General features: G+C 39.2%; 2 protein-coding genes across 6 annotated transcripts in view; one reads left to right on the top strand and one right to left on the bottom strand.

The window, feature by feature from the left end:
- The window catches only part of CCDC148 (coiled-coil domain containing 148), a 536,518-nt gene that overhangs the window by 171,414 nt on the left and 342,198 nt on the right, over positions 1–22,906 (bottom strand). The window lies entirely within an intron of this gene.
- Positions 18,545–22,906, top strand: part of UPP2 (uridine phosphorylase 2) — a 39,489-nt gene continuing 35,127 nt past the window's right edge. Inside the window, exon 1 of one of the 4 annotated variants that reach the window (XM_070476159.1) lies at positions 18,545–18,829. In XM_070476159.1, the coding sequence (XP_070332260.1) occupies positions 18,768–18,829 (62 nt within the window). In that variant the 5' untranslated portion in view covers positions 18,545–18,767. The remainder of the gene's footprint in view (positions 18,830–22,906) is intronic. The other 3 variants (XM_020903722.2, XM_020903720.2, XM_020903719.2) reach the window with 3 other exon arrangements.

Raw genomic sequence — 22,906 nt, 5'->3', positions numbered from 1 at the left:
AGAATAATATTCCATTGCATGTGTATACTACGTTTTCTTCATCTGTTACTGAGCATTTAGATTATTTCCATATCTTGTTAATAATGTTACAATGAGCTTCAGAGGGCAGATAGATATCTCTTCCAGACCCTGGTTTTATTTCCTTTGGCTATATACTCAGAATTCCACCTATATTTTAAGAAAAAGAATTGAAGAAAAGGCTTTTCCCAAATTTTCATCATTACTTGCCACTTTTTCTGCTCTCCAGTGATGAGTGTGCCTCTAGCAGAGAAAGACCGAACAAGTAGAAACGAGTCAGTCATTGACAGAGGGGTGCACGACATGCTGCCTGGGTCATTGTTCCTTCACATCATCATCGTGGATGAATGGAAGGTTAGCTGCATCCAGAGAAATGTATCACAGGGATCACTTTCTTGTCTGTCAGGCACAGAGACATCCAGAACAATCACCATCTGTGTTTGAAGTCTGATTCTCTGGGGCAGAGCCTTGTTGAAGATAAAATACAGTCACGTAAACATGCCCGGTGTTAGCTCTCCTGGAAGCCCTCTGTCTGAGACTTCTTATTTAACTAGGGGATTTGGGTTCCAAGAACCACACCTCATTTCACATTTCTTTATTTGCACGTTCTATAATTTTTTTAAAAGAGCGTGTTAAGATAATAAATGGCATTAAGATAACAACTGCCCTCCTTTATGATGTGTTAATTAACCAGGTATTTAATATATATTTTCTCATTTTATCTTTCAGATACTCCTTTATGGTAATTACTATTATTTCACTTTATAGGAAACAAACTAAAGTTGGGAGAGATGACAAACACGTCCAACAGTTCAGTCCACCATATTGCATCTGTAGTTGCAATTTTTTTAGCCTACCATTTTGAAACAAAACAGCATCCCTATACTGCAGTAGAATTGTGCTTACTGTTTCCTTCTGCTTCCAGAGCCAAGAGTATGGCTCTTCTCTGAATACAATGACTGTCCATTTATCCACACACTGACTATACTCAAGGACAATACATCATTTGGTATACTGTTGGTCTATTTTTATAAATTTTGATGTTTTCTTTTTTTAAGCATATTAAAGCCGTAATTCTTTTTTTCTAGCTAGCTCAACTCAAGTAAAAACTTGCCAAACTTTGCAATTTTTTTTCTCTACTTTGCAATAGAACTGTGAAACTCTTACCAAGATCCAAGCCTTTGCATTTTGTTCACCAAACTATGATCTCATCGGTGTGGGAATGAAAGAGTAATTAAGGCAAAGAAATAGAGGATTAGAACCAGGAGGAACATCTCTGGTACTTGTCCACTGCCCTTTCTTTCACCCTCAGAAAGGAGAAAGAGTAGGCTCTGTCTAAAAGAAAGGGGAGATGCCCAGCAACCTGGGTTATTTGTTAGAAAGCCACACATTGTAGCATTTTTAAAATATTCATTTAAAGGCATTAATTTTAAAACATTTTCAAATAAAACTTACTATTTAAAAATGTGGTATACCATGCCTGTGTCCTATTTTAAATGTTGATTTGCTGTATTGTTACATCTCAATTGAGTTAGAGAATAAGAATCAAGTATTGCTAGCAAAATATATACATAGACATATTCTCATAAAAGAAATTACAGAATATAACAAAATTTTGTGAAATGCTGATATTGGTATCAAGTTTGATAAGCTTAGAAAACTACTTATGACAATTCTTTAGTGTTAACTGAAATAGAGTCTACTTTTAATGCTTAACAAAAAAACCAAGGCTATCAGCCAGGACATGAAAGCAATCTAAATGTCCATCAACAGAGAAATGGATAAAGAAGATGTGATATGTATGTGTTTGTGTGTGTGTGTATGTATGTGTATATATATATATATGTATGTATATATATATATATATATTTATGTATATATATATAATGGAATATTACTCAGTTGTAAAAAAGAAATAATGCAATTTGCAACAACACGGATGGATCTAGAGATTGTCATACTGAGTAAGTCAGACAGAGAAGGGAAAATATCATAAGATATCACATATATGGAATCTTAAAAAATGGTATGAATGAACTCACTTACAAAACAGAAGTTGAGTTACAGATGTAGAAAACAATCTTACCGCTATCAGAAGGAAAGGGAGGGGGTTAAATTGGGACCTTGGGATTGACATATACACACTGCTACATATAAAATAGATTTGAGGACTGTACAGCCCAGGGAACTCTGCTCGGTACTCTGTAACGACCCACACGGGAAAAGAATTTTTGAAAGAGTGGATATGTGTATACATATAGCTGATTCATTGTGCTGTATACCTGAAACCAACATGACATTGTACATCAACTATATTCCAACAAAAATTAAACAACAGCAAAACATCGGCTATTAAAAAACACCAAAGACTTTTGTCCTGATCCATATTCTTTGTAACGAACCATGTTTTTCTTTTGCCCAAGTGCTGGGTCAGTTTTAAAAAAAAAAATCTCTGTCTAATTTTTATGGCCAATTATCTGTATTTACTAAACAAAGCATGTGCATGTGCAGGCAACATGGAAAAACTGAGTGAACTAGATATCTTTCCTAAAGTAAACAAAAAGAAGTATTGTGCAAAAGTCAACACTGGGTGAACTTTAAGGAATGAAGCTAATCTTAAATTTCAGAAACGAAGAATGCCATAAATCACACCAATGTTTTCTTAGGTTAGCCTCCCAAGATAATATAAAAAAAAATTGAAAATAAACAAATGGGACCTAATAAAGCTTACAGACTTATCCAAAGCAAAGGAAACCATAAACAAAATGAAAAGACAACCTATAGACTGGGAGAAAATATTTGGAAATTATGCAACCAACGAGGGCTTAAATTTCTAAAATATACAACCAGTGCATACAACTTGACAACAACAACAAAAACACAACCCAAGTGGAAAAATGGGCAGAAGAGCCAAAGAGGCATTTCTTCAAAATGAAATACTGGCGGCCAATAGGCACATGGAAAGGTGCTCAACATCACTAATTATTAGAGAAATGTAAATCAAAACAACAATGAGGATCACCTCACACCGGTCAGAATGGCCATCATTAAAAAATCTACAAATAAAAAATGCTGGAGAAGGTATGGATAAAAGGGAACCCTCCTACACTGTTGGTGGGAATATAAGTTGGTTCAGCCACTGTGGAAAACAGTATAGAGGTTCCTCAGAAAACTAAAAATATAATTACCATATGATTTAGCAATCCCATTCCTGGGCATATATCCAGAGAAAGGTTTAATTCAAAAAGATATATGCACCTCTACATTCATAGCAACACTATTCACAACAGCCAAGACATGCTGCTGCTGCTAAGTTGCTTCAGTCGTGTCTGACTCTGTGCGACCCCATAGTCGGCAGCCCACCAGACTCCCGTCCCTAGGATTCTCCAGGCAAGAACACTGGAGTGGGTTGCCATTTCCTTTTCCAGTGCATGAAAGTGAAAAGTGAAAGTTAAGTCGCTCAGTCGTGTCTGACTCTTAGCGACCCCATGGACTGCAGCCCACCAGGCTCCTCCGTCCATGGGATTTTCCCGGCAGAGTACTGGAGTGGAGCTGAGACATGGAAACAATGTAAATGTCTATTGACAGGTGAATGGATAAAGAAGATGTGGTGCATATATAAATGGAATATTACTGAGCAACAAAAAGAATAGAATCATGCCATTTACAGCAACAAGGATGCAACTAGAGATTGTTATACTAAGTGAAGTAAGTCAGATAGAGAAAGACAAGTACCATATGATATGGTACAGACAGAGAATCAGGGACATAGAGAATAGATTGGTATTTGCCAAGGGGAAAGGGGTGGGAGAAGGTTGGATTGGGAGTTTGGAATTAGCAGTTGCAAATTGGTATTAATATACATAGAATGGAAAAACAACAAGCTCCTACTGTATAGCATAGGAACTATATTCATTATCCTCTGATAAGCCATAATGGAAAAGAATATGAAAAAGAATATATATATATGTTTTATATATATATATGTGTGTGTGTGTGTGTGTGTGTATAACCGAGTCACTTTGCCGTACAGTAGTAATTCACACAACACTGTAAAAACACAAAAATTTTTTTAAAGTTAAAAAAAAAAGAAATAAAGAATGTCAGCTTACAAGCTGATGGCATTATAGCCCAGTGAGGATCAGCCTTGGAGCAGACCCTCATGCCAAGTTGCTGGGTTTACAGGACACACAGACATGGTCCTGGTCCTCAGGAGGTGGAACTTGGGCCTGAAATTCCTACATTAAGCTGGGACCTTGGAAATTGTACCTTCAGTGAAAGAGGATTAAATGTTCAGATGACCAGTCTTAAAATGAAAAAGAAGCTTGTCTCTGACAGCAGATGTGGTTAGAAAAAGTTTCTAGTGAGAAACTGAAACAAAACATGATATATGGTCATAGACACAATTTATGCTAGCCATGTGGTGCTGAAATCAAGATAGGAATTTAACGTAAATCTGGTCCTGAGGATACCCCTGGAGCTCCTGGCAGAAGCAAATACAACACCACCGCCTTGGGACATTTTCCTGAATCCATCTATACTGTGAAAAGTGAAAATGTTAGTTGCTCAGTCATGCCTAACTCTTTATGACCCCATGGACTGTAGACCACTAGGCTCCTTGGTCCATGGGATTTTCCAGGAGAGGTTACTGGAGTGGTTTGCTGTTTCCTTCTCCAGAGGATCTTCCCAATCCAGGGATCAAACCCGGGTCTCCTGCACGGCAGGCAGGTTCTTTACTGACTGAGCTCCCAGGGAACTGTACACACATAGAAAAAACAATATGCAGTCAAAAATGAAAATTATAGATAAAAGAGGGGACAGTCCCTTAGGAGAGAAATCAGTGGACACAACAAACAGAAAAATGAGCACTGTAAGAACCTGACATAATTTAACAGTTTGAAGGAAGTTATAAAATGGTGCTATTTAAAATGATTAAGTGGAAAAATGATGGAGTAGAAATATATAGAAACAATAGGAAACAATTTACAAAGAATAGGCAAGTTTGAAAAAGTAACAATTAGAATATCCACAAATGAAAAAATATTCATCAGAAAAAAAGTCTCAGTGGATGGTATATCAGTTATCTATTGCCATAGTATGTTGCCTTGGACTCGAGAGGTATGAAAGTCTAAAAGTATTAGTTGCTCAGTTGTGTCCAACTCTATGTGACCCCATGGAGCCCACCAGGCTCCTCTGTCCATGAACTTCTCCAGGCGAGAATACTGGAGTGGGTAGCCATTCTCCTCTCCAGTGGATCTTCCCGACTCAGGGATGAAAACTGGGTCTCCTGCGTTGCAGGCGGATTCTTTACCTTCTGAGCCACCAAGGAAGCTGAGAAGTATACAACAAGCACTTATTCCTTATGTGCCTGGAGTCAGCTGGGGCTGCCTAGGTGGCATTGTTGCCCTTGGCTGGGATTGCTCACTTATTAGGGGTCAGCTGGCTTTTGGCTGCTATAAGCTGGCCTCAGTTGGGGTGACAAGGGTGACTGGGCTCCGTTTTACATGTTTCTCTTCCTGCGGTAGACTACTGGGTATGTTCTTATGACAATGATAGAGCAAGGGCATGATAACTGACACGCTGTCATTCCTGCTTCATTTTCTTGATCAAAACCATGACTTGACCAAGCCCTGAGTCAAGGTCAGGGCAGGGCGTCTCACTCATGATGAGAGAGCATTGCACTGCACAGTCATGTGGAATAGGATATTTCAGGGAGATGTGAAGAATTGAGGACATTACTGCAATAGATTGCAGATGAGTGAAAGAGCTTGTTAAACACATCTGAATAGAGAATGAGTGAAAAAGGACAACCTGAAAAGAAGTCTCAATTTATTGCAAGCAGAGAAGCAAAGAGATAGGATACATGAAAAAGTTAAGACATTAGGAGTACAGACTGAGATGGCCTGTCGTATATCTAATAAGAGTGCCAGGGAAGACAGTACATTTAAGGAAGAAATAGAATTTTCCTGAGTTTATAACAGACCTATTTTCTCATAATTTGAAAGCATGATGGGCTGAGAAGAACTTTTTTTTTAAAGTCATACCTAAATGCACTTTAGTAAAACTAGAGAATGTGAAGAAAAAATTTCAAAGCCACAGGAAGAATAGACAGATTACTTACTAAAATACAACCAGTTGCTACTGCTGCTAAGTCACTTCAGTCATGTTCAACTCTGTGCAACCCCATAGACGGCAGCCCACCAGGCTCCCCTGTCCCTGGGATTCTCCAGGCAAGAACACTGGAGTGGGTTGCCATTCCCTTCTCCAAAATACAACCAGTAAATGAAAGCATACTTTTCATCAACAACAATAGATACCATAAGACAACAAACTAATACCCTACGGGGATTGAGGGAAAATAACCATCAATATGGAATTCTATACGATACAAAAAAGTGACTACAAAATGAGGGCAAAGTAAAAGGCTGTGCTAAACAACTATTACAGAATGTGCTTTAGAAAGAAAAAAAATAAATCCAGAAGGAAGGAATAAGATCAGAGAAGCAACAGTGATCATAGACAGTGCAGATGTGGATAGACAGGGCAGATGTGGATAATTTAAATTTTTATTAACTGGAGATACCACAATAACCAAAATAATGACTATGGCTGAGGGAGGCTTGACAACAGAGTAGATTAAGCTAATTCACAAGGAAAATGTGAAGGAGTAACTAGAGTTAAAGAATTCCAAGTTTCTTGTGTTACTAGGAGAAGACTTGAGGTATTAATTAACTGTAAATTTTGTTAAGTCAAAGCTTGTTAAAATATAAGGATAACTATTAGAAAGACAGAAACAGAATATATAACTTTAGAATCAACAGAGGAAAGTGGAGTCTACAGAGAACCTAATCATTCTATAGAAGGCAGGAAATGAAAAGAAGTGCTATCTCTGTCTCTATATGTATAATTAGAAACACAAAATAAGGCAGCAAAAATGTAATCACACTGTAAATGTATTAAACTAAAAAATGCTTGGCCTCACTAATAGTCAGGGAAATGTAAAATGAAACAAAGATACAATTTTCACAATTCCATCACATTGTGAAAAGAATAAAACCACTAATAACAGCAGATTTGTTGCCAAGAATATAAGAAAATAGGTTATCTTATACACTGTTGGCACAAGTGTAACTTGGTACTTTGTAAGGCAGTGTAATAATACCTAGTAAAATAGAATACATACAAACATATATCCAGATGTTAGAGAAACTCTCATGTGCATACAGAAGGACATATACATAAGGCTGTTAACAGGGAAAAACTGGAAGCAACCAAAAACTGTAAGGTAGAGGCAATCTATAAAAAGCAAGCAGTAAAGATTATATATAGTATTATGCTGTCTGTGTCACATACGTGTGTGTGTGTGTAACATGCACATATATACCTTAAAGTATGTACTTATAAGTATATTATAACTACATGAGCAGATTATATGTATATACCTTAAACCTGTCAATGCCATGTGGGTAAATAAAAACATACTTATAAGTAGAAGCTATAAAATATGCCCTAGAAGGACATCCACCAACTTCAGGGTGGTGGTTACCGCTGGAGAGGAAAGCAAAAGTTATCTAAGGATAAAGAAGGTGAAGAGGGCTTTAATAGACTCTTTTTTAAAAAAATCTATATTAAATATGGCAAAATGTTGGCAACTGTAAAATTTGTGTGTAAAATTTGTGGCAACTTCATAGTCATTTGTTATAGCTGCACATTTCTATATGTTTGAAAAATTTCATAATTAAAAATTTAAAGAATTCTGGCTAACATAAAATACTCGGAGAAACACCAACAATCATCACAGCAGAGAATGAAATTCAAAGCCAAGGAGAAGTGTTCAAAGGAATCACATTTTTGGAAAGTCATGACATTCCTAAGGTGAGGCATTAACAGAAATTAAACTGTAATCACGATTATGTACTCAAGATTTCCTACTTCTTAGGCAAAAAATTAATGTTTAACCCAATGTACTGCACTTGGTAGTGTTAGGAGAGCACCATAAACACGCTGTTCTCTGTCCCTCAGCTAAATTCAAATTATAATCAGTCAGCTTTGACATTTCATGACTTTCTGGACCCGGAATTCACCACCTCCACAAAGTATTAGCATTATTTTCCCACCTGAGCCCTCTTGGGGCACAGCAGTAATAACCTTGGTTTTTTTTTGAAAAGTTATAACTGAACCTTCCTTGCTTTCCAAGGAAAATAGCCCCCATCTCATTTCAGTGTGAGGTTTGTCAAACTCAGAGCTTTCTTCTAACTGTGAGTCTGTGAGTCTGATTTCCCAATATTCTTCATGGTAGCACTTTCACCTGGTGCTGAGAACGAACATGGGCTTTAATCTCCAAGGCCCAAAGTGATTGGAATGACCAGGAGCCTCACAGCACTGTGCTTCTTTAATTCCCTCTGCAGGGACAGCTCAGGAGCAGACACAACTCTGCAAGCAGGGTGTTGAACGGGACCTAGCTTTGGGGGTAAAATCATGGGAAGTAGTAAGCCTGAGATGAGTTAAACTGTAAAGTATATTTGGGGCACATTTTAAAGGTCAATTTAAATTTTGTCAATGAGGTGACTTTTTTTTTTCTTTTTTTTTCTTTTTTATTTTTTTTCCCATTTATTTTTATTAGTTGGAGGCTAATTACTTTACATCATTACAGTAGTTTTTGTCATACATTGAAATGAATTAGCCATGGATTTACATGTATTCCCCATCCCAGTCCCCCCTCCCACCTCCCTCTCCACCCGATCCCTCTGGGTCTTCCCAGTGCACCAGGCCCGAGCACTTGTCTCATGCACCCAACCTGGGCTGATCTGTTTCACCCTAGATAATATACATGTTTCGATGCTGTTCTCTTGAAACATCCCACCCTCGCCTTCTCCCAGAGTCCACAAGTCTGTTCTATACATCTGAGTCTCTTTTTCTGTTTTGCATATAGGGTTATCGTTACCATCTTTCTAAAGTCCATATATATGTGTTAGTATACTGTAATGGTCTTTATCTTTCTGGCTTACTTCGCTCTGTATAATGGGCTCCAGTTTCATCCATCTCATTAGAACTGATTCAAATGAATTCTTTTTAATGGCTGAGTAATATTCCATGGTGTATATGTACCACAGCTTCCTCATCCATTCGTCTGCTGATGGGCATCTGGGTTGCTTCCATGTCCTGGCTATTATAAACAGTGCTGCGATGAACATTGGGGTGCACGTGTCTCTTTCAGATCTGGTTTCCTCGGTGTGTATGCCCAGAAGTGGGATTGCTGGGTCATATGGCAGTTCTATTTCCAGCTTCTTAAGAAATCTCCACACTGTTTTCCATAGTGGCTGTACTAATTTGCATTCCCACCAACAGTGTAAGAGGGTTCCCTTTTCTCCATACCCTCTCCAGCATTTATTGCTTGTAGACTTTTGGATAGCAGCCATCCTGACTGGCGTATAATGGTAATGAGGTGATTTTTAAAATCAGCATTAGGACTGGGCTACCATCCTAACAGTAGTCACAGAGCACACACTTGCTATGGCTTGGTTACACCCTCTGCTCCCATAAATGCACGAAATCGACAACCCTTCCGACCAGGGTAAGATGTTGCAGAGAGATGCTCCTCACATCCCAATCTGTGTCACCTTTAAGACACATGACAAATTTCCTTCTCTTGTTGATACCCTTCTCCGTGGATTATTGTCTTCATTAAGAGATACTAACATTTAAAAGGGTTTCCCTGGAGGCTCAGATGGTAAAGAATCTGCCTGCAATGTGGGAGACCATTTCTCACCACTTTGTAGTTGGACAGACCTAGGTGTGAATTCCAGTCTTGGATTACTCATTGTAGGATCTCAAGTACCTCATTTAACCACTCTTTGCTTTAATTTCCTCATCTGAAAATTGGGGAAATAATAAGACTTATTTCAGAGGTTTGTTGTGAGGACTGAATGAGATAGTACAGAGTCTGCCCTGTCATAATGCTGAATTAATCACCATTGTTACCAACATTCTTCTTTCCATTAATTTTCCTTGTCCTTCAGATTTCCATTCTGAGTTGAGAGTGATTATTTTGAACTTAGAGAAAAGCATTTTCATTTTATTCTTGTCTGCTACTGATTAAAAATATCATGCTTTATTTCCAATGAAAGAGATTGTCTTGAATTTTTGCTTGGTATTCTGTGTCTTACATTTCCTTTTCTCTAACATCATTAAGAACAGAAACATTTGAAAAACTGAAGTCAAGCCTATTCAGCAGTCAAGTGGTTTCAGTCTTAAGGGTCACTGTTGATCAAGCCACTTGAGGTACTTCTGACCTTTGCTGACTTCGCAGAGTGGCTGTTAATCCACTGAGGCATTGGTGTTGGTGTTAAGATCAGTCACTGGGGAGCAGGACATTTAAGCTTTATTACACTGTGGGAGTTGTATTTCCAGTAAGAAAGGCCAAGAAAGCAACCAGGGAAGTTGTAAGTTAAGTCCTTTCCATTTGCGGGTTGCCAGGAGAATAAGTCTGAGAATAAGTACCATTCTGTTATGTCTTTTAAGCAATGTCAGGCGTGAACAAATATAGTTGGTACTTGATAGTCACTTGCTGAGTAATATGTAATGCCCTCCATGGGTAGTCACCTCAAGACAGACTGTCATGGACTAATTGTGTCCCCCCAAATTCACATGTTGAAAGCCTAAACTCCAAGATGATGATATTAGGAATAACCAGTTCACAAGGGTGGAGTCCTCATGAATGGGCTCAGTGCTCTTGTAAAAGTGACTCAGAGAGCTCCTTGCTCCTTTTCTACAACGCAAGGATACAGGGAGATGATGTGGTCTATACCAGGAAGCAGTCTCTTTCCAGACACTGGATCTGTAGGTGCCCTGACCTTGGACTTCCCAGCCTCCAGAATTATGAGAAATAAATGTTTGTTTTTTAAACCAGCCAGTCTGTAGTATTTTGCTGTAGCACCCTGAACAGACTAAGAAACAGACCCTATCAAGGGTGGCTGACAATTGTCAAGTCTTCCCCACCCCCCAAAAAAGTCCTAAAATTAAATGCCTATACAGCTTGAACTGTGTTCTTTTATTTATTATTTTCAATCTTTGTCCAGAGAAAAATTTGTGGCTATATATACTTTAAATATTAGAAAATACAATTCTGGAAGGAAAAGCAGATCAATGAAATTCTGTAAATCAAGAGAAATCATTTTCCTCAAGAGAAATTTAACTTTATAAAGATTCCAGATGTCAGTGCTCTGTGAGTCACGGAAAATCTGTCACTGTTTTGTATTTGTAATCTCATACACAATAACTGAACAAAAACCGAACCACAGTAACTCTAGCATCTCCTGGGACTGAGACAGGCGGCTGCAGTTCTATGCTGTCATCCTCCCCATGGTCTCAGCATCGTTCAGCTTCCACTAGAGAGCCCTGCCATTGGCCCTGCTCATGGCAAAGTCTTCTTCATCTGCTCCCCCTCTGTGTGACCCTGCCTAGAAGAGTCTCATCCAGCTCATACAGACCGAGTATAGCATTTTAACAGACTCACGGAGGGACAAGCACTCCAAAGAACAATACAACCCCTGTGGTGTTCCTGGCACTTGGGCTAGGAAGTCATTACTTATAATTATTACTTATAATATTGCTATATTATTACTTATAATGCTACTTATTATATTACTTATAATGCTAATGGAGACAGCACTTTTGAGACATATTACTAAACTCTTTTTTTCCTTTCTGTGTACAGGACCATTTTCATAGTCTAGATTCCCACCCATCTGCTGGGGGGATGGGGATTCGAATAGAGAATTCTACTATCTATTCTTTATCAGATTATTTCCTATTATAGTTTATTACAAGATATTGAATATAGTTCCCTGTGCAATACAGTACGATCTTGTTGTTTACCTATGGAGTAGGGAATTCTGATGATTTGAATAGAAATTCTGAGTCCCTAGTCAGGAAATGTGAAAAAAAATGATTTGAAAAATGTTTATGTTTTGGGGGGCAAGGTGGGGGAAGGAAAAATTGGGAGATTGAGATGGACATTAACATTCTATTATATATAAAAGAAATAACTAATAAAGACCTACTGTATAGCACAGGGAACTCTTCTCAATACTCTATAATGATCTATATGGGGAAAGAATTAAAAAAGTTGTAGATGTATGTATGCTAGTGCTAAGTTGCTTTCAGTCATATCTGAGTCTTTGCAACCCCATGGACTGTATAGCCCATCAGGCTCCTGTGTCCATGGGATTCTCCAGGCAAGAATACTGAAGTGGGTTGCCTTCTTCAGGGGATCTTTCCAACCCAGGGACTGAACCCATATCTTTTATGTCTCCTGCATTGGCAGGTGGGTTTTTTGCTTCTAGAGCCACATGGGAAGCCCAAAGATGTATGTGTGTGTGAAAATGAAAGTGAAGGTCGCTCAGTAGTGTCCGACTCTTGTGACCCCATGGACTATACAGTCAATGGGATTCTCCAGGCCAGAATACTGGAGTGGGTAGCCTTTTCCTTCTCCAGGGGATCTTCCCAACCCAGGGATCGAACCCAGGTCTACCACGTTGCAGGCAGATTCCTTTCCTTTCTTTTTGATTTTATCTTTTAAATTTATTTTCAAGTTGAAGGATAATTGCTTTATAGAATTTTGTTGTTTTCTGTTAAACCTCAACAAGAAAGAGCCATGGGTATACATATATCCCCTCCCTTTTCCACCTCTCTCCCATCTCCTTCCCCACCCCACCCAGGCAGATTCTTCACCAGCTGAGCCAAAAGGGAAGCCCAAGAATATCGGACATATCCCTACTCCAGTGGATCTTCCTGACCCAGGAATCGAACTTGGGTCTCCTGCATTGCAGGTGGATTCTTTACCAACTGAGCTATCAGTGTGTGTGTGTTTGTGTGTGTGTGTAAATGTATACAGACACACACACACACATATATATATAAAACAAAAAATAAATTTAAAAATGTTTATATCTCTATTAGCATACTAAAAGCTAGGTCTGCTGAACTTGATTGGAGATTGCTAGAAGCCAGGGAGAATTCAGTACATAAGGGCATTTCACATCAGACAGGGAGAAACGGTATGAAGGGGACCTTATTTTCTAGTTATGAGAATGAGAAGGCAGGAGAAATGGAGTAAGGAGACCAGACAAGGGTCCTTGGTTCCCATCCACTCTTGTGGATGAAATTCAAGGAAGAGAGTACTATTAAATATCTAATTAGGCATAGGTCAGCCTGAGAACACTGGAGCGAGAGACCTGCATCTCTTGATGTCACCCAGGGGAAGACGTAAGGGCGACCTGACGGGAGGATGTAGGATGTCCCTAGAAGTTCCATATTCAGCCTGGGCCCATTTCCAACATGGGGTGAGTGAATTAGCAGCCATGGTAGAGACAGAAGAGTCAGGAGAAACAGCCAGAGACAACACTAGTGGCTCCCCACGCCTAGGTCTGGCAGGTAGGGTCTCGAGAGTTCTCTTGAAGAACGCAGAGGTCCTTGGATGTTGTCAGAAGCCAGGAGACTGAACAGGAAGGCTACAGTGGAACAGGGCTTTGAGGCTGGCGTAGAGGCCACAGACTTCAGAGACGGCTGCATGATGTTCCACTAGTGCTAGATGGAATTAGCTGCATCTCAGTGGCCTCATTCAGGGACTCACAGACCAACCCAAAGAGCCACAGACTCCTCAGAGGGACACAGTGGACGACACCTGACCTGCCGCCTGTGAAATGGCAAGGAACTGAGCACACGGCTCCAGAGGCCCTCCTTTCCTGTACCAAGAAATCAAGTAAGTTCTCCCCACACACTCTATTCGGCAGGTGTCATTTCAGATAGAAGAAGCGGGCAGAGGCAGGAGATTAGAGAGACTGAGTATGCGTATCAATCAGAGCAGGTCATCTGAATGAGACCATTTAACCAAAGACATGAAGCTGCTATGACGGGCAAGTTTAAAGCCACCACCCTCTGCCCCAACTTCTACGACAGTGGGTACTGTGAGCAAGACTGGGTGGCTAATAGATAATAAGGTACATTTTCTTCACACATATGTGTAAAAATATTAAGCTGCAGAACATCTATACAACAAAGGAAACAGTGGTGTATTTTTAGATATCTCCTTTCTTCTAAAAAAGATTTGAGGCAATTAAAACCTATATATTGTAAAATAAACACTTAAGGGAAGAGCCAAAAATTAAGTAAGTTTTAAGAATAAAATAATGCAGATACACTTAACATATGTGTTACAATCTACAGAAAGATAGTGTGAGATGGGTGATACCTTGCATCTTCTCTATTCATGGAATGCCAATATGTTTGTGGAAGAAATCAGAAAAGCAAAAACTGTGCTAGTCACACCTGTATTGCCAGCACTTCCTACACTTCTTGGAGCATAGTGTATGCTCAGTAAATATTTGCTGAATGAGTAAAAGAAAAAACACAGCTAGCATTAGAATCCAAATGGATAACAAGACATTTTTTGAACTCTCAAGTCATCGATAGTGAGCCAAATGATGGAGTTGTGGGGTGGGGGTTCTGGCCTGGCAGGAAGTAGGGATACCCTGGGAGACCTGCACAGAAGTGGGAAAAAAGGAGGGAGTGGGTGTGGGGACTTAGCTGTGCGTCTCACCCTATCTCCCCCAAGCTGTGAGTTTGGTGCTGTTGTCTGTGTGTGTGTGTGATTGTTTCTTGGGCAGAGGTGTGTGCTGTAGTTTCAGGTGAATGGATATGGCCTTCAGTGGTACCTTATGCAGCAGAGATTCAGGGCCAGGGCAGAACGGATTGTCTGGGAGGAAGGAACAAGGCACTCAGCATGGCTTCTGGGAGGCAGGCCTAACCTGGTGGGCCCTGGGGGGGCCTTTGGTCTACAATTAGACTTTATATATGTATACTCATAACTCACTGATTACCCAGAAAGAGAACAACATGCTGTAACTTTAAACTGTATTTCATTAAACTTACATTGTGTGATGAATTAAGAATTGTTTTAATAACCCTGCAATATCTTGTCACTAACACAATTTGACTATTGTTTATTAAAAGAGTTAAGATGCCAGTTCACTAAATGTCAACATTTAAAATACACTGCAATTAGTGTAAGTTTGTTTTTGGCTTTTCCTTATTTTTTAAAATATCAGAATCTCAAAAAGAAAAAGTTACCAAAGGCCCTGTCTGAGATATTCTGGTGCAAATAGTAAAACCACACAGTGCTACTGATGGTTCTCTCAATGTGATGCTTTTTCTGTCACCTCTATGCATTTCACACACTGTTTCCTGGGCCGGGAGCACAGACTTCTCATATTTACCCACTTCCACCCTCAGCACTATTTTTTTGGGATTACATCTTTCTTCAAAACTCAACCCACGTATCACATCCTCCCAGAAGCTCCCACTTCTTCCATCTTGGGTTCAAGGCCTCTCTTTTCATAGCACTTGTTATATTTACCACTCATCTCTCTTCTCCACTAGAGTATAAATTCCTTTAGGAAAGACACCATCCATTTCACCCTTTTTGTGTTCTCAGAATTGGCACAGTGTCTGGCACTAGGTAGATGCCCAGCCCTTACAGCAAGGTTCTGGGAATTTCAAATTTCTAATTATTTCCCCCTCCAGCATGATAGGAGCACAGTTTTAGAGGGTGGGTAGGTGGCACTAGTGGCAAAGAAGCTGCTTGATAATGTAGGAGACAAAAGAGATGTGGGTTCCATCTCTGAGTCAGGAAGATCCCTGGAGGAGGGCATCGCAATCCACTCCAGTATTCTCGCCTGGAGAATCCCATGGAGAGAAGAGCCTGGCAGGCTACAGTTCATAGGGTCGCAAAGAGTCAGACATGACTGAAGTGACTTAGCCTGAATGCATAATCCTAAGTTTATATGAGTAAATAGCACAGATTCAGCAGAAAGTATATCAACTGGGGAGAGACACGAATGCTACCCAGTTACACAGCAGGGCTCTGATTTCTTTTCTCCAACATTAGAGGTTTGGGGGCAAGATTAAAGCAGAGAGAAAATTTTTATTAGACTGAGAATAGGAGGTTGCTGGCACTGTGCAGGAAGACAGTTGAAAGTGAAATGCTTTGTCCCAGGCCAGGCACTGTGGAGAACGGACTTGGTGGAGCTGATGCAGCCCCTGCTAATCTCAAAGCTGTGCTGAGTCATGGACTCTTCCTGGCACGTGGCCTCTGCTTACAAAACACCCAGTGATGGTGTGAGTTGGCATTGTGCGTGCTTTCTAAAAACAAAAACTTTTCCTGTTCTTGTTTAGATGACTGGCCTTTTGCAATACAGACAGTTTTTAAAAATTATTGAGGACCAATCTATCATAAGAAGGGCTTGAGTCTTAAGAAGATTGAAAACTAGGGAAAATAAGACAACTCAGAAGACATGAATTAGTACTCCACTTTCATAGACTATACAAGACTGTTATGCATTCCACCCAGATGATGACCACTTGTGTAATGTCCTGGAGAGTTGTTATATGGGGTCCATAAATCTTTGCTGGCATTACCTGGCACAGGCAGTGATGAAATCATTAGCTGACAGGCATAGAAAACAAACTTATGGTTGCCACAAAGAAAAGGATAAATTAGGGAAGGGATAAATTAGGAGTTTTGGATTAGCAGATACAAAGTGCCATATATAAGATAGATAAACAGCAAAGTCCTAATGTATAGCACAGAAAAATATTTTCAATATTTTAGAATAATCTATAAATCAAAAGAATATAAAAAGAATATATACATGTGTGTTTGTGTATAACAATCACTTTACTGTACACCGAGAACTAATACAACATTGTAAATCAACTATAATTTTGAGAAAAGATCATTGGCTGACAGAATTTGCACTGGAAACCAACATGTCAACTGGCCTAATTAATTCACTGGAGTAATTAATTATATAGCATTTTTCTAATTAGTGAATGTTTTCACCTGTCAGAACCAGAGGTAAATGCCACACTGGAATTGGCGGCGGTGGGTGGCGGGTGCGGGGTTCCTTCTCATTATACTCAACAGAAAATTGAGAGGAGCACAGAATACTAAACATAAGTGGGAAGGTCCCAGCAGTGGAAAGTGGGCATTCTGAGTCTCAACACTGTCAGGGGGCATTGGGAAAGAGCAGCAAGCAGACCACTTCGAGGTAGGTCATGAGGTCAGAGACATATGTGTTATTATAAACTACAAACAAGAACTACTGTTCCAAATTACAAGCAACATACATGTGCAGGCTTATTTTGCTTCAAAGTTTCCATTACCTTCAGTTTCCTTGGGGTTTTTTGGATACCCAAAGTGACAAATGTATGTTTGGTGGTGGCAATGACAGGGCTTAGGCTGCTACATTGGTTCCCTATTTACGGCCTTTCCTTTTCAATCAGTAAACTTTGCTAGCTAAGATGGACCAAAGGAAGCCAGTATGGGGTTTGAGGAGTTTCCCACAATGACTGTCACCAGGAAGAGGAGTATCTTCTAACACGCAGACTCCAATTAAGACACGGGCATTTGATACCTAACAAGGACATGTTGTATAGCACGTGGAACTCTACTCAAACCTTTGTAATGATCTGTATGGGAAAAGAATCAAAATAAAAGTGGATATATGTATAACTGATTCACTTTGCTGTACACCAGAACCCAACACAACATTGTAAATCAACTATACTCCAAAAAATTAAAAAAAAAAAAGATATGGGCATTTGATTCTCCGCTGTTATGCACATCCTTACAGAGAAATCCATGCACATTATGGAATGCCTTGATCTGGTGCTGTTTGGGTATTTATGGACATTTGAAGCTCCAGTTTGCTTGAAAGTCATGAGACTAATATTCTTGATGCTCTCACCAGCGTAGAACTTCACCTGATTGCCACTGGGGCTAAGCCAAACGTGAAATAGGATGATGAAGTTCCTCTAACGTCTTTTAGATTTTCTGTCTGTAGAAGTATAAAGTGATAAACAACAGCAAACACGGTGAATTCATGGATTTCTTGACAGATAAACCCTGTTTTCTGAAAATATTAGTCTGTATTTTGTTATTCTACCTGGGTTGATTTCTGACAGCTGCTTCATTGGATTTCACAGGCAGCCTTGGGTTTAGCTAAATAAAAAGTACCTGGAAACAGATTTTGTTTAATTATCAGACCTTCTGTGTGAATTTGAACGGGCAAAGTTCAAATGAAAGGGTGTACTGAGTTCCTGAGTTTGTGTGTTTTTCTCACTTGTGATCACAAAGAATGAAAAAAAGTTTATGAGAGGTAGGATGGGGTAAGAAAACGAAATGTTTGGGAACTGAAAGTTTTCACACGTACCAGATACATTTTGAGACAACCTGATGGATTTGATATGGAAATCAATGGAGGACTTGAAACCATATAGAGTTGTCTTAAAGTAAATAAGTCTGTGTGCTACCCCAGACCCATGCTGGACAAAGGCCAAATGTAAGGAGAGGGTGCACTGGTCAACAGTTAACAAATCAACCAACCTATCCTATTAAAGAGATAGGATGCCACACCTTCAAAGGGGGCCTATCTTCTTGGGGAAATGTTGCCCTGAGAGCTAGGGTATGGTATAAAAGGCTATGTCAGGGGGAACATTTTTGAATTGATAAGGGAGTTTAGAAAGCTAAGGGGAAAGTTCCATTAGCAGTTTCAGAAGAAAACAAGTTGAAAGGGAGAGTGGCATTCTAACATCATTCCACCGTGATTTGATCTGTAATTGAATAGCAAATTACAATATTTTTATTTTCTGTTATCAACTTAAGAGTGACTGTCTTCATATTATAGAGTATGGCTTCAATTTTACCTGCTTCCAATACATCCTTGAGATCTGACAGGAATACATACGTTGGGTGAGTAATTTTGACTTTTTTCTATTGACTTTGACAAGATGGAGGTTCTTTGGACTTTATATTAAATGTTCAGAAGATGGATCTCTACAGTTATGTAAGTTTCTTAAGTTTAGGGATCACATAGGTGGAACACAATTCAGAATACAAAGCAAAAACAATGCCAATTTTCTTCTCAATGACATTTTCTTTCCTCAGTTCTTGGGAGAGTTTAGCTCATCTTTAAGAAAGTGGGGCAATATGTCAATTACATCTCAATTAAAGAAAAAAGAAAGTGGGGGCAAAACAAGTGACAAAAAAACATGGAAAAGCTGAACCAAACTGCCTGAATGAACAAATTCACAGTTCAGCCTGAAATTCAGTGTGGAGTTCAGTCTTTAATTCCAAGACTATGTGCTGTATCTGAGATATAATTAAAGGGGCCTCCTGGTATCTAAGACAGATTTAACTGTGTTGCAGCATATTACAAAGTGATTTCATATGCTTTGTGATGGACTTTACATAGAATTCACTTTTAAAATACCATGTAGGTTATTCATCTCAGAGGTAGACATAAATCTGTTGAAGCTGTCTGCAAATTTAGCTCCAATTCTTGCCCCAGGTTCACAGAACATAATAGAGCATTAATCTTCATGAAGCTTAAGGAATTTTTACAAGTTCCCTCTGATTTGCTGAGAGTTGTGTAAAATGTCTGCTTAAAGCCTCCATCAGGTCAGCATTTTAGAAAATGCTACACTTACACATCCCAAACAGAAGTAGCCTTCCACTGTGTTCATTTCTTCAGGGAAGCCAAGGAGAAAGAAAAGGAAAAATTATGAAGATGGAGGCAATAGTAAAATGGAAAGACTTCTCAGCCAGTACTTTACTTTGGTTAACAATATTTAATACTGACGGTGCCACGTAGCTTGTCATAGTGTGCTAAAAGACTTTATTCCCAACCCCATCTCTGGCTTATGTTTTAGCAAAAAAAAAAAAAAAAAAAAAGCAAAACAAGGTAGAGGAGAAGACAGTAAATGCAAGTCTATTTAATAAAAAATTATATATCTTGGAAAAACTGAAGCAATTGTCTGATTCATACGGGATTGAATTTGGTATGATACCCCAAATTAATACTTTATTTGGTCATTGGTAAGCATGATCATCTTAGAAATGCTTCTTGATGAATCCAATGTAATAAAAATCTTCTACAGACATGTCCCTGCCCCAATTTCTAGTCCAAGGGATCATTAGACAATGGGACATCAAGGAAAACTAAAGAATGAATTAAGAGGAGTATTATTATTAACATGAAAGAATATAATTAATGGTTATGCCAGTTTGAGAATTTCTTCTTGAAGACAGGAAGGGTGGAGTAGATCAGTGATTTTAAAAATACAAAGTCCCAGATCTCCTTGACCAACTAAATCAGATTTTCAAGGAGCTGGGTCCAGGTATCACTTCTTTTTAAAGCACCATGTATGATTCTGATATGTAGTTAGAGTTTGACTCACTGGAGGAGATGAACTCTTTTACAGAGTAATGATTCACTCATTCACTGGGAATCCAAAAGAAAAATATCCAGATAGTGAAGCTGTTTTGGCAGAGTAAGACAGGAAGCATAATAGAAACTGGAAGAGAAAGTGGTTGGTGGTGTTTCTCAAACTTTAACGTGCATGAGAATCACAAAACAGTTAGTTGAAATGTAGACTTCAATAGATCTAGGGTAGGGAGTGAGATTTTGCATTTCTAACAAGTTGCCCAGGTGAATGCTGCTGACCCTGCTGGTTCATTGACCACTTTGTCTAGCAAGGGACAGTGGGTAAATGTCCTCTTGCCCTTCATCAAGAGAAGAAAAGAGATATCCTTTTGCTTTGAAGCTTATTCTGAAAGTGCACTAATGCCATAGAATACTTTATTTTTGAAATCTACTCTGATTCACTAAGAATCTGTTATCCTAAATGTCTTGGAAATTAATAGTATTTCTGTTCTACTTCCTGAACAGTTAAATTTTATTCAGCAAGTAGAATTTTTAAAGATTTAGGAATTAAAAAAAAGATGTATATGTACAGCTGAGTCCCTACGCAGTTCACCTAAAACTAAAACACTGCTAATCGGCTATGCATGTGTGCTCATTGTGTCCGACCCTTTGAGACCCCATGGACTGTAGCCCACCAGGCTCCTCTGTCTATGGAACTCTCCAGGCAAATGTACTGGAGTGGGTTGCCATTAATTAATTGGCTATACTCGAACAGAAAATAAAAAGCTTAAAAAAAAGATATATGAGAGAGCTTGCATGAGGGAATTCATATCTTTCTGGGGAGGCAAAAAAATTAACACGTGAAATGCTAAAATAAATGCTTTAGGAGCACAGTGGAGAGGAATTCATACTGACCAGAGAGGAAAGATGCTTTGAAAAGCCTTCACAGAGGATATGGTATTTGAATTTGACCTTGAAGAATGAGTAGGAGGGTTTCCTTTTCTCCATACCCTCTTTATTGTTTGTAGACTTATTGTTCATAGACTTTTTAGATGGTGTCCATTCTAACTGGTGTGAGATGGTACCTCATTGTAGTTTTGATCTGCATTTCTCTAATACCTAGTGAGGGCTTCCCTGATAGCTCAGTTGGTAAAGAATCCACCTGCAATGCAGGAGATCCCAGTTTGATTCCTGGGTTGGGAAGATCCCCTGGAGAAGGGATAGGCTACCCATTCCAGTATTCTTGGGCTTCCCTGGTGGTTCAGCTGGTCAAGAATCTGCCTGCAATGCAGGAGACCTGGGTTTGATCCTTGGGTTGGGAAGATCCCCTGGAGAAGGGAAAGGCTACCCACTCCAGTATTCTGGCCTAGAGAATTCCATGGACTAGTCCATGGGGCTCAAGAGTCGGACACGACTGAGTGACTTTCATTTTCAGCATCTCTTCATGTGCCTCTTGGTCATCTGTATGTCTTCTTTGGAGAAATGTCTATGTAGGTCTCTGCCTCTTTTTGAATGAGTTTGTTGTTTTGATATTGAGCTGCATGAGATGTTTGTATATTTTGGAGATTAATCTTTTAATCAGTTGTTTCACTTGCAAATATTTTCTCTCATTCTGAGGGCTATCTTTTCATATTGTTTATGGTTTCCTTTGCTGTGATGAAGATTTTAAGTTTGATTAGGTCCCATTTGTTTATTTTTAAAATTTTCATTACTCAAGGCAATTTTACTCCAATAAAAAAATCTATATATATCTGAAACCATACTTTAAAAAAAGAGCGAGTAGGATTCCAATAATTAAAAAATGGAAGGGTAGCATAAGGCTGTTTCAGGAACAAAGGCCTAGAGCAAGGGTCCTTAACTTTGGCTTCACATCAGATCATCCCAGAAGATCTGAAACATAATCAGAGTTTAAATTAATTGGGGCCCGAGCACCAGTGTTTCCTACAAAGCCCCTTGGTGATTTTAATGTACAGTCAGGTTGAGGATCATCAGAGATATAGAAAGATACAAGGTTTTTGTTAAGGTGTTTTGAGGTATTTGGAGGGAAATGGGAGGTCTATAGAACAGAAAAGTCCCAGATGGTTCTTGGTAAAGATGGCTGGATCCACTGTGGTGTAGGGTACATAATTTTTTATCACTACTAATTAAAGCAGTATATAATTATTATTGAAATAACCAAAGGCTATATAGATGATGTGCTTCATAAATATGAATGTTTGAATTAAGGTGATTTCTATAAAAGCAGTCAATTCACGGTCTTGATTTCCATGTCTTGTATTACTTTCCCAAGGGAGGGATGAAAAACCGGTGGTTCAGGTTGCACTGCTGTGATGGCGGTCTAAGCTGGGGTAGTGGCCACTGGCATGGTGAGGGGGTGGTGTATTCAGCATGGTTGATGGAATCCTCAATGGTAGTGCTACTCTGAGTGTGATCCTTGGGCCAGCAACACCACACCAATGAGCAGCTTGTTTAAAAGGCAAAATCTGACACACACACACACCCCCAACCTGCTGAATCAAAATTTCTAGAGGAGAAGCCATAAAGTGTCCAGTGATTCTTATGCTTGTTGAACTTTAAGAAACACTGGTCTGTGGAGCTGAGAGACACTATTGGACTCACAGATT

This window comes from Odocoileus virginianus, chromosome 13 (assembly GCF_023699985.2).
Source record: "Odocoileus virginianus isolate 20LAN1187 ecotype Illinois chromosome 13, Ovbor_1.2, whole genome shotgun sequence".
Classification (NCBI taxonomy): Eukaryota; Metazoa; Chordata; class Mammalia; order Artiodactyla; family Cervidae; genus Odocoileus; species Odocoileus virginianus.
This window is presented reverse-complemented; position numbering and strand designations above follow the sequence as displayed.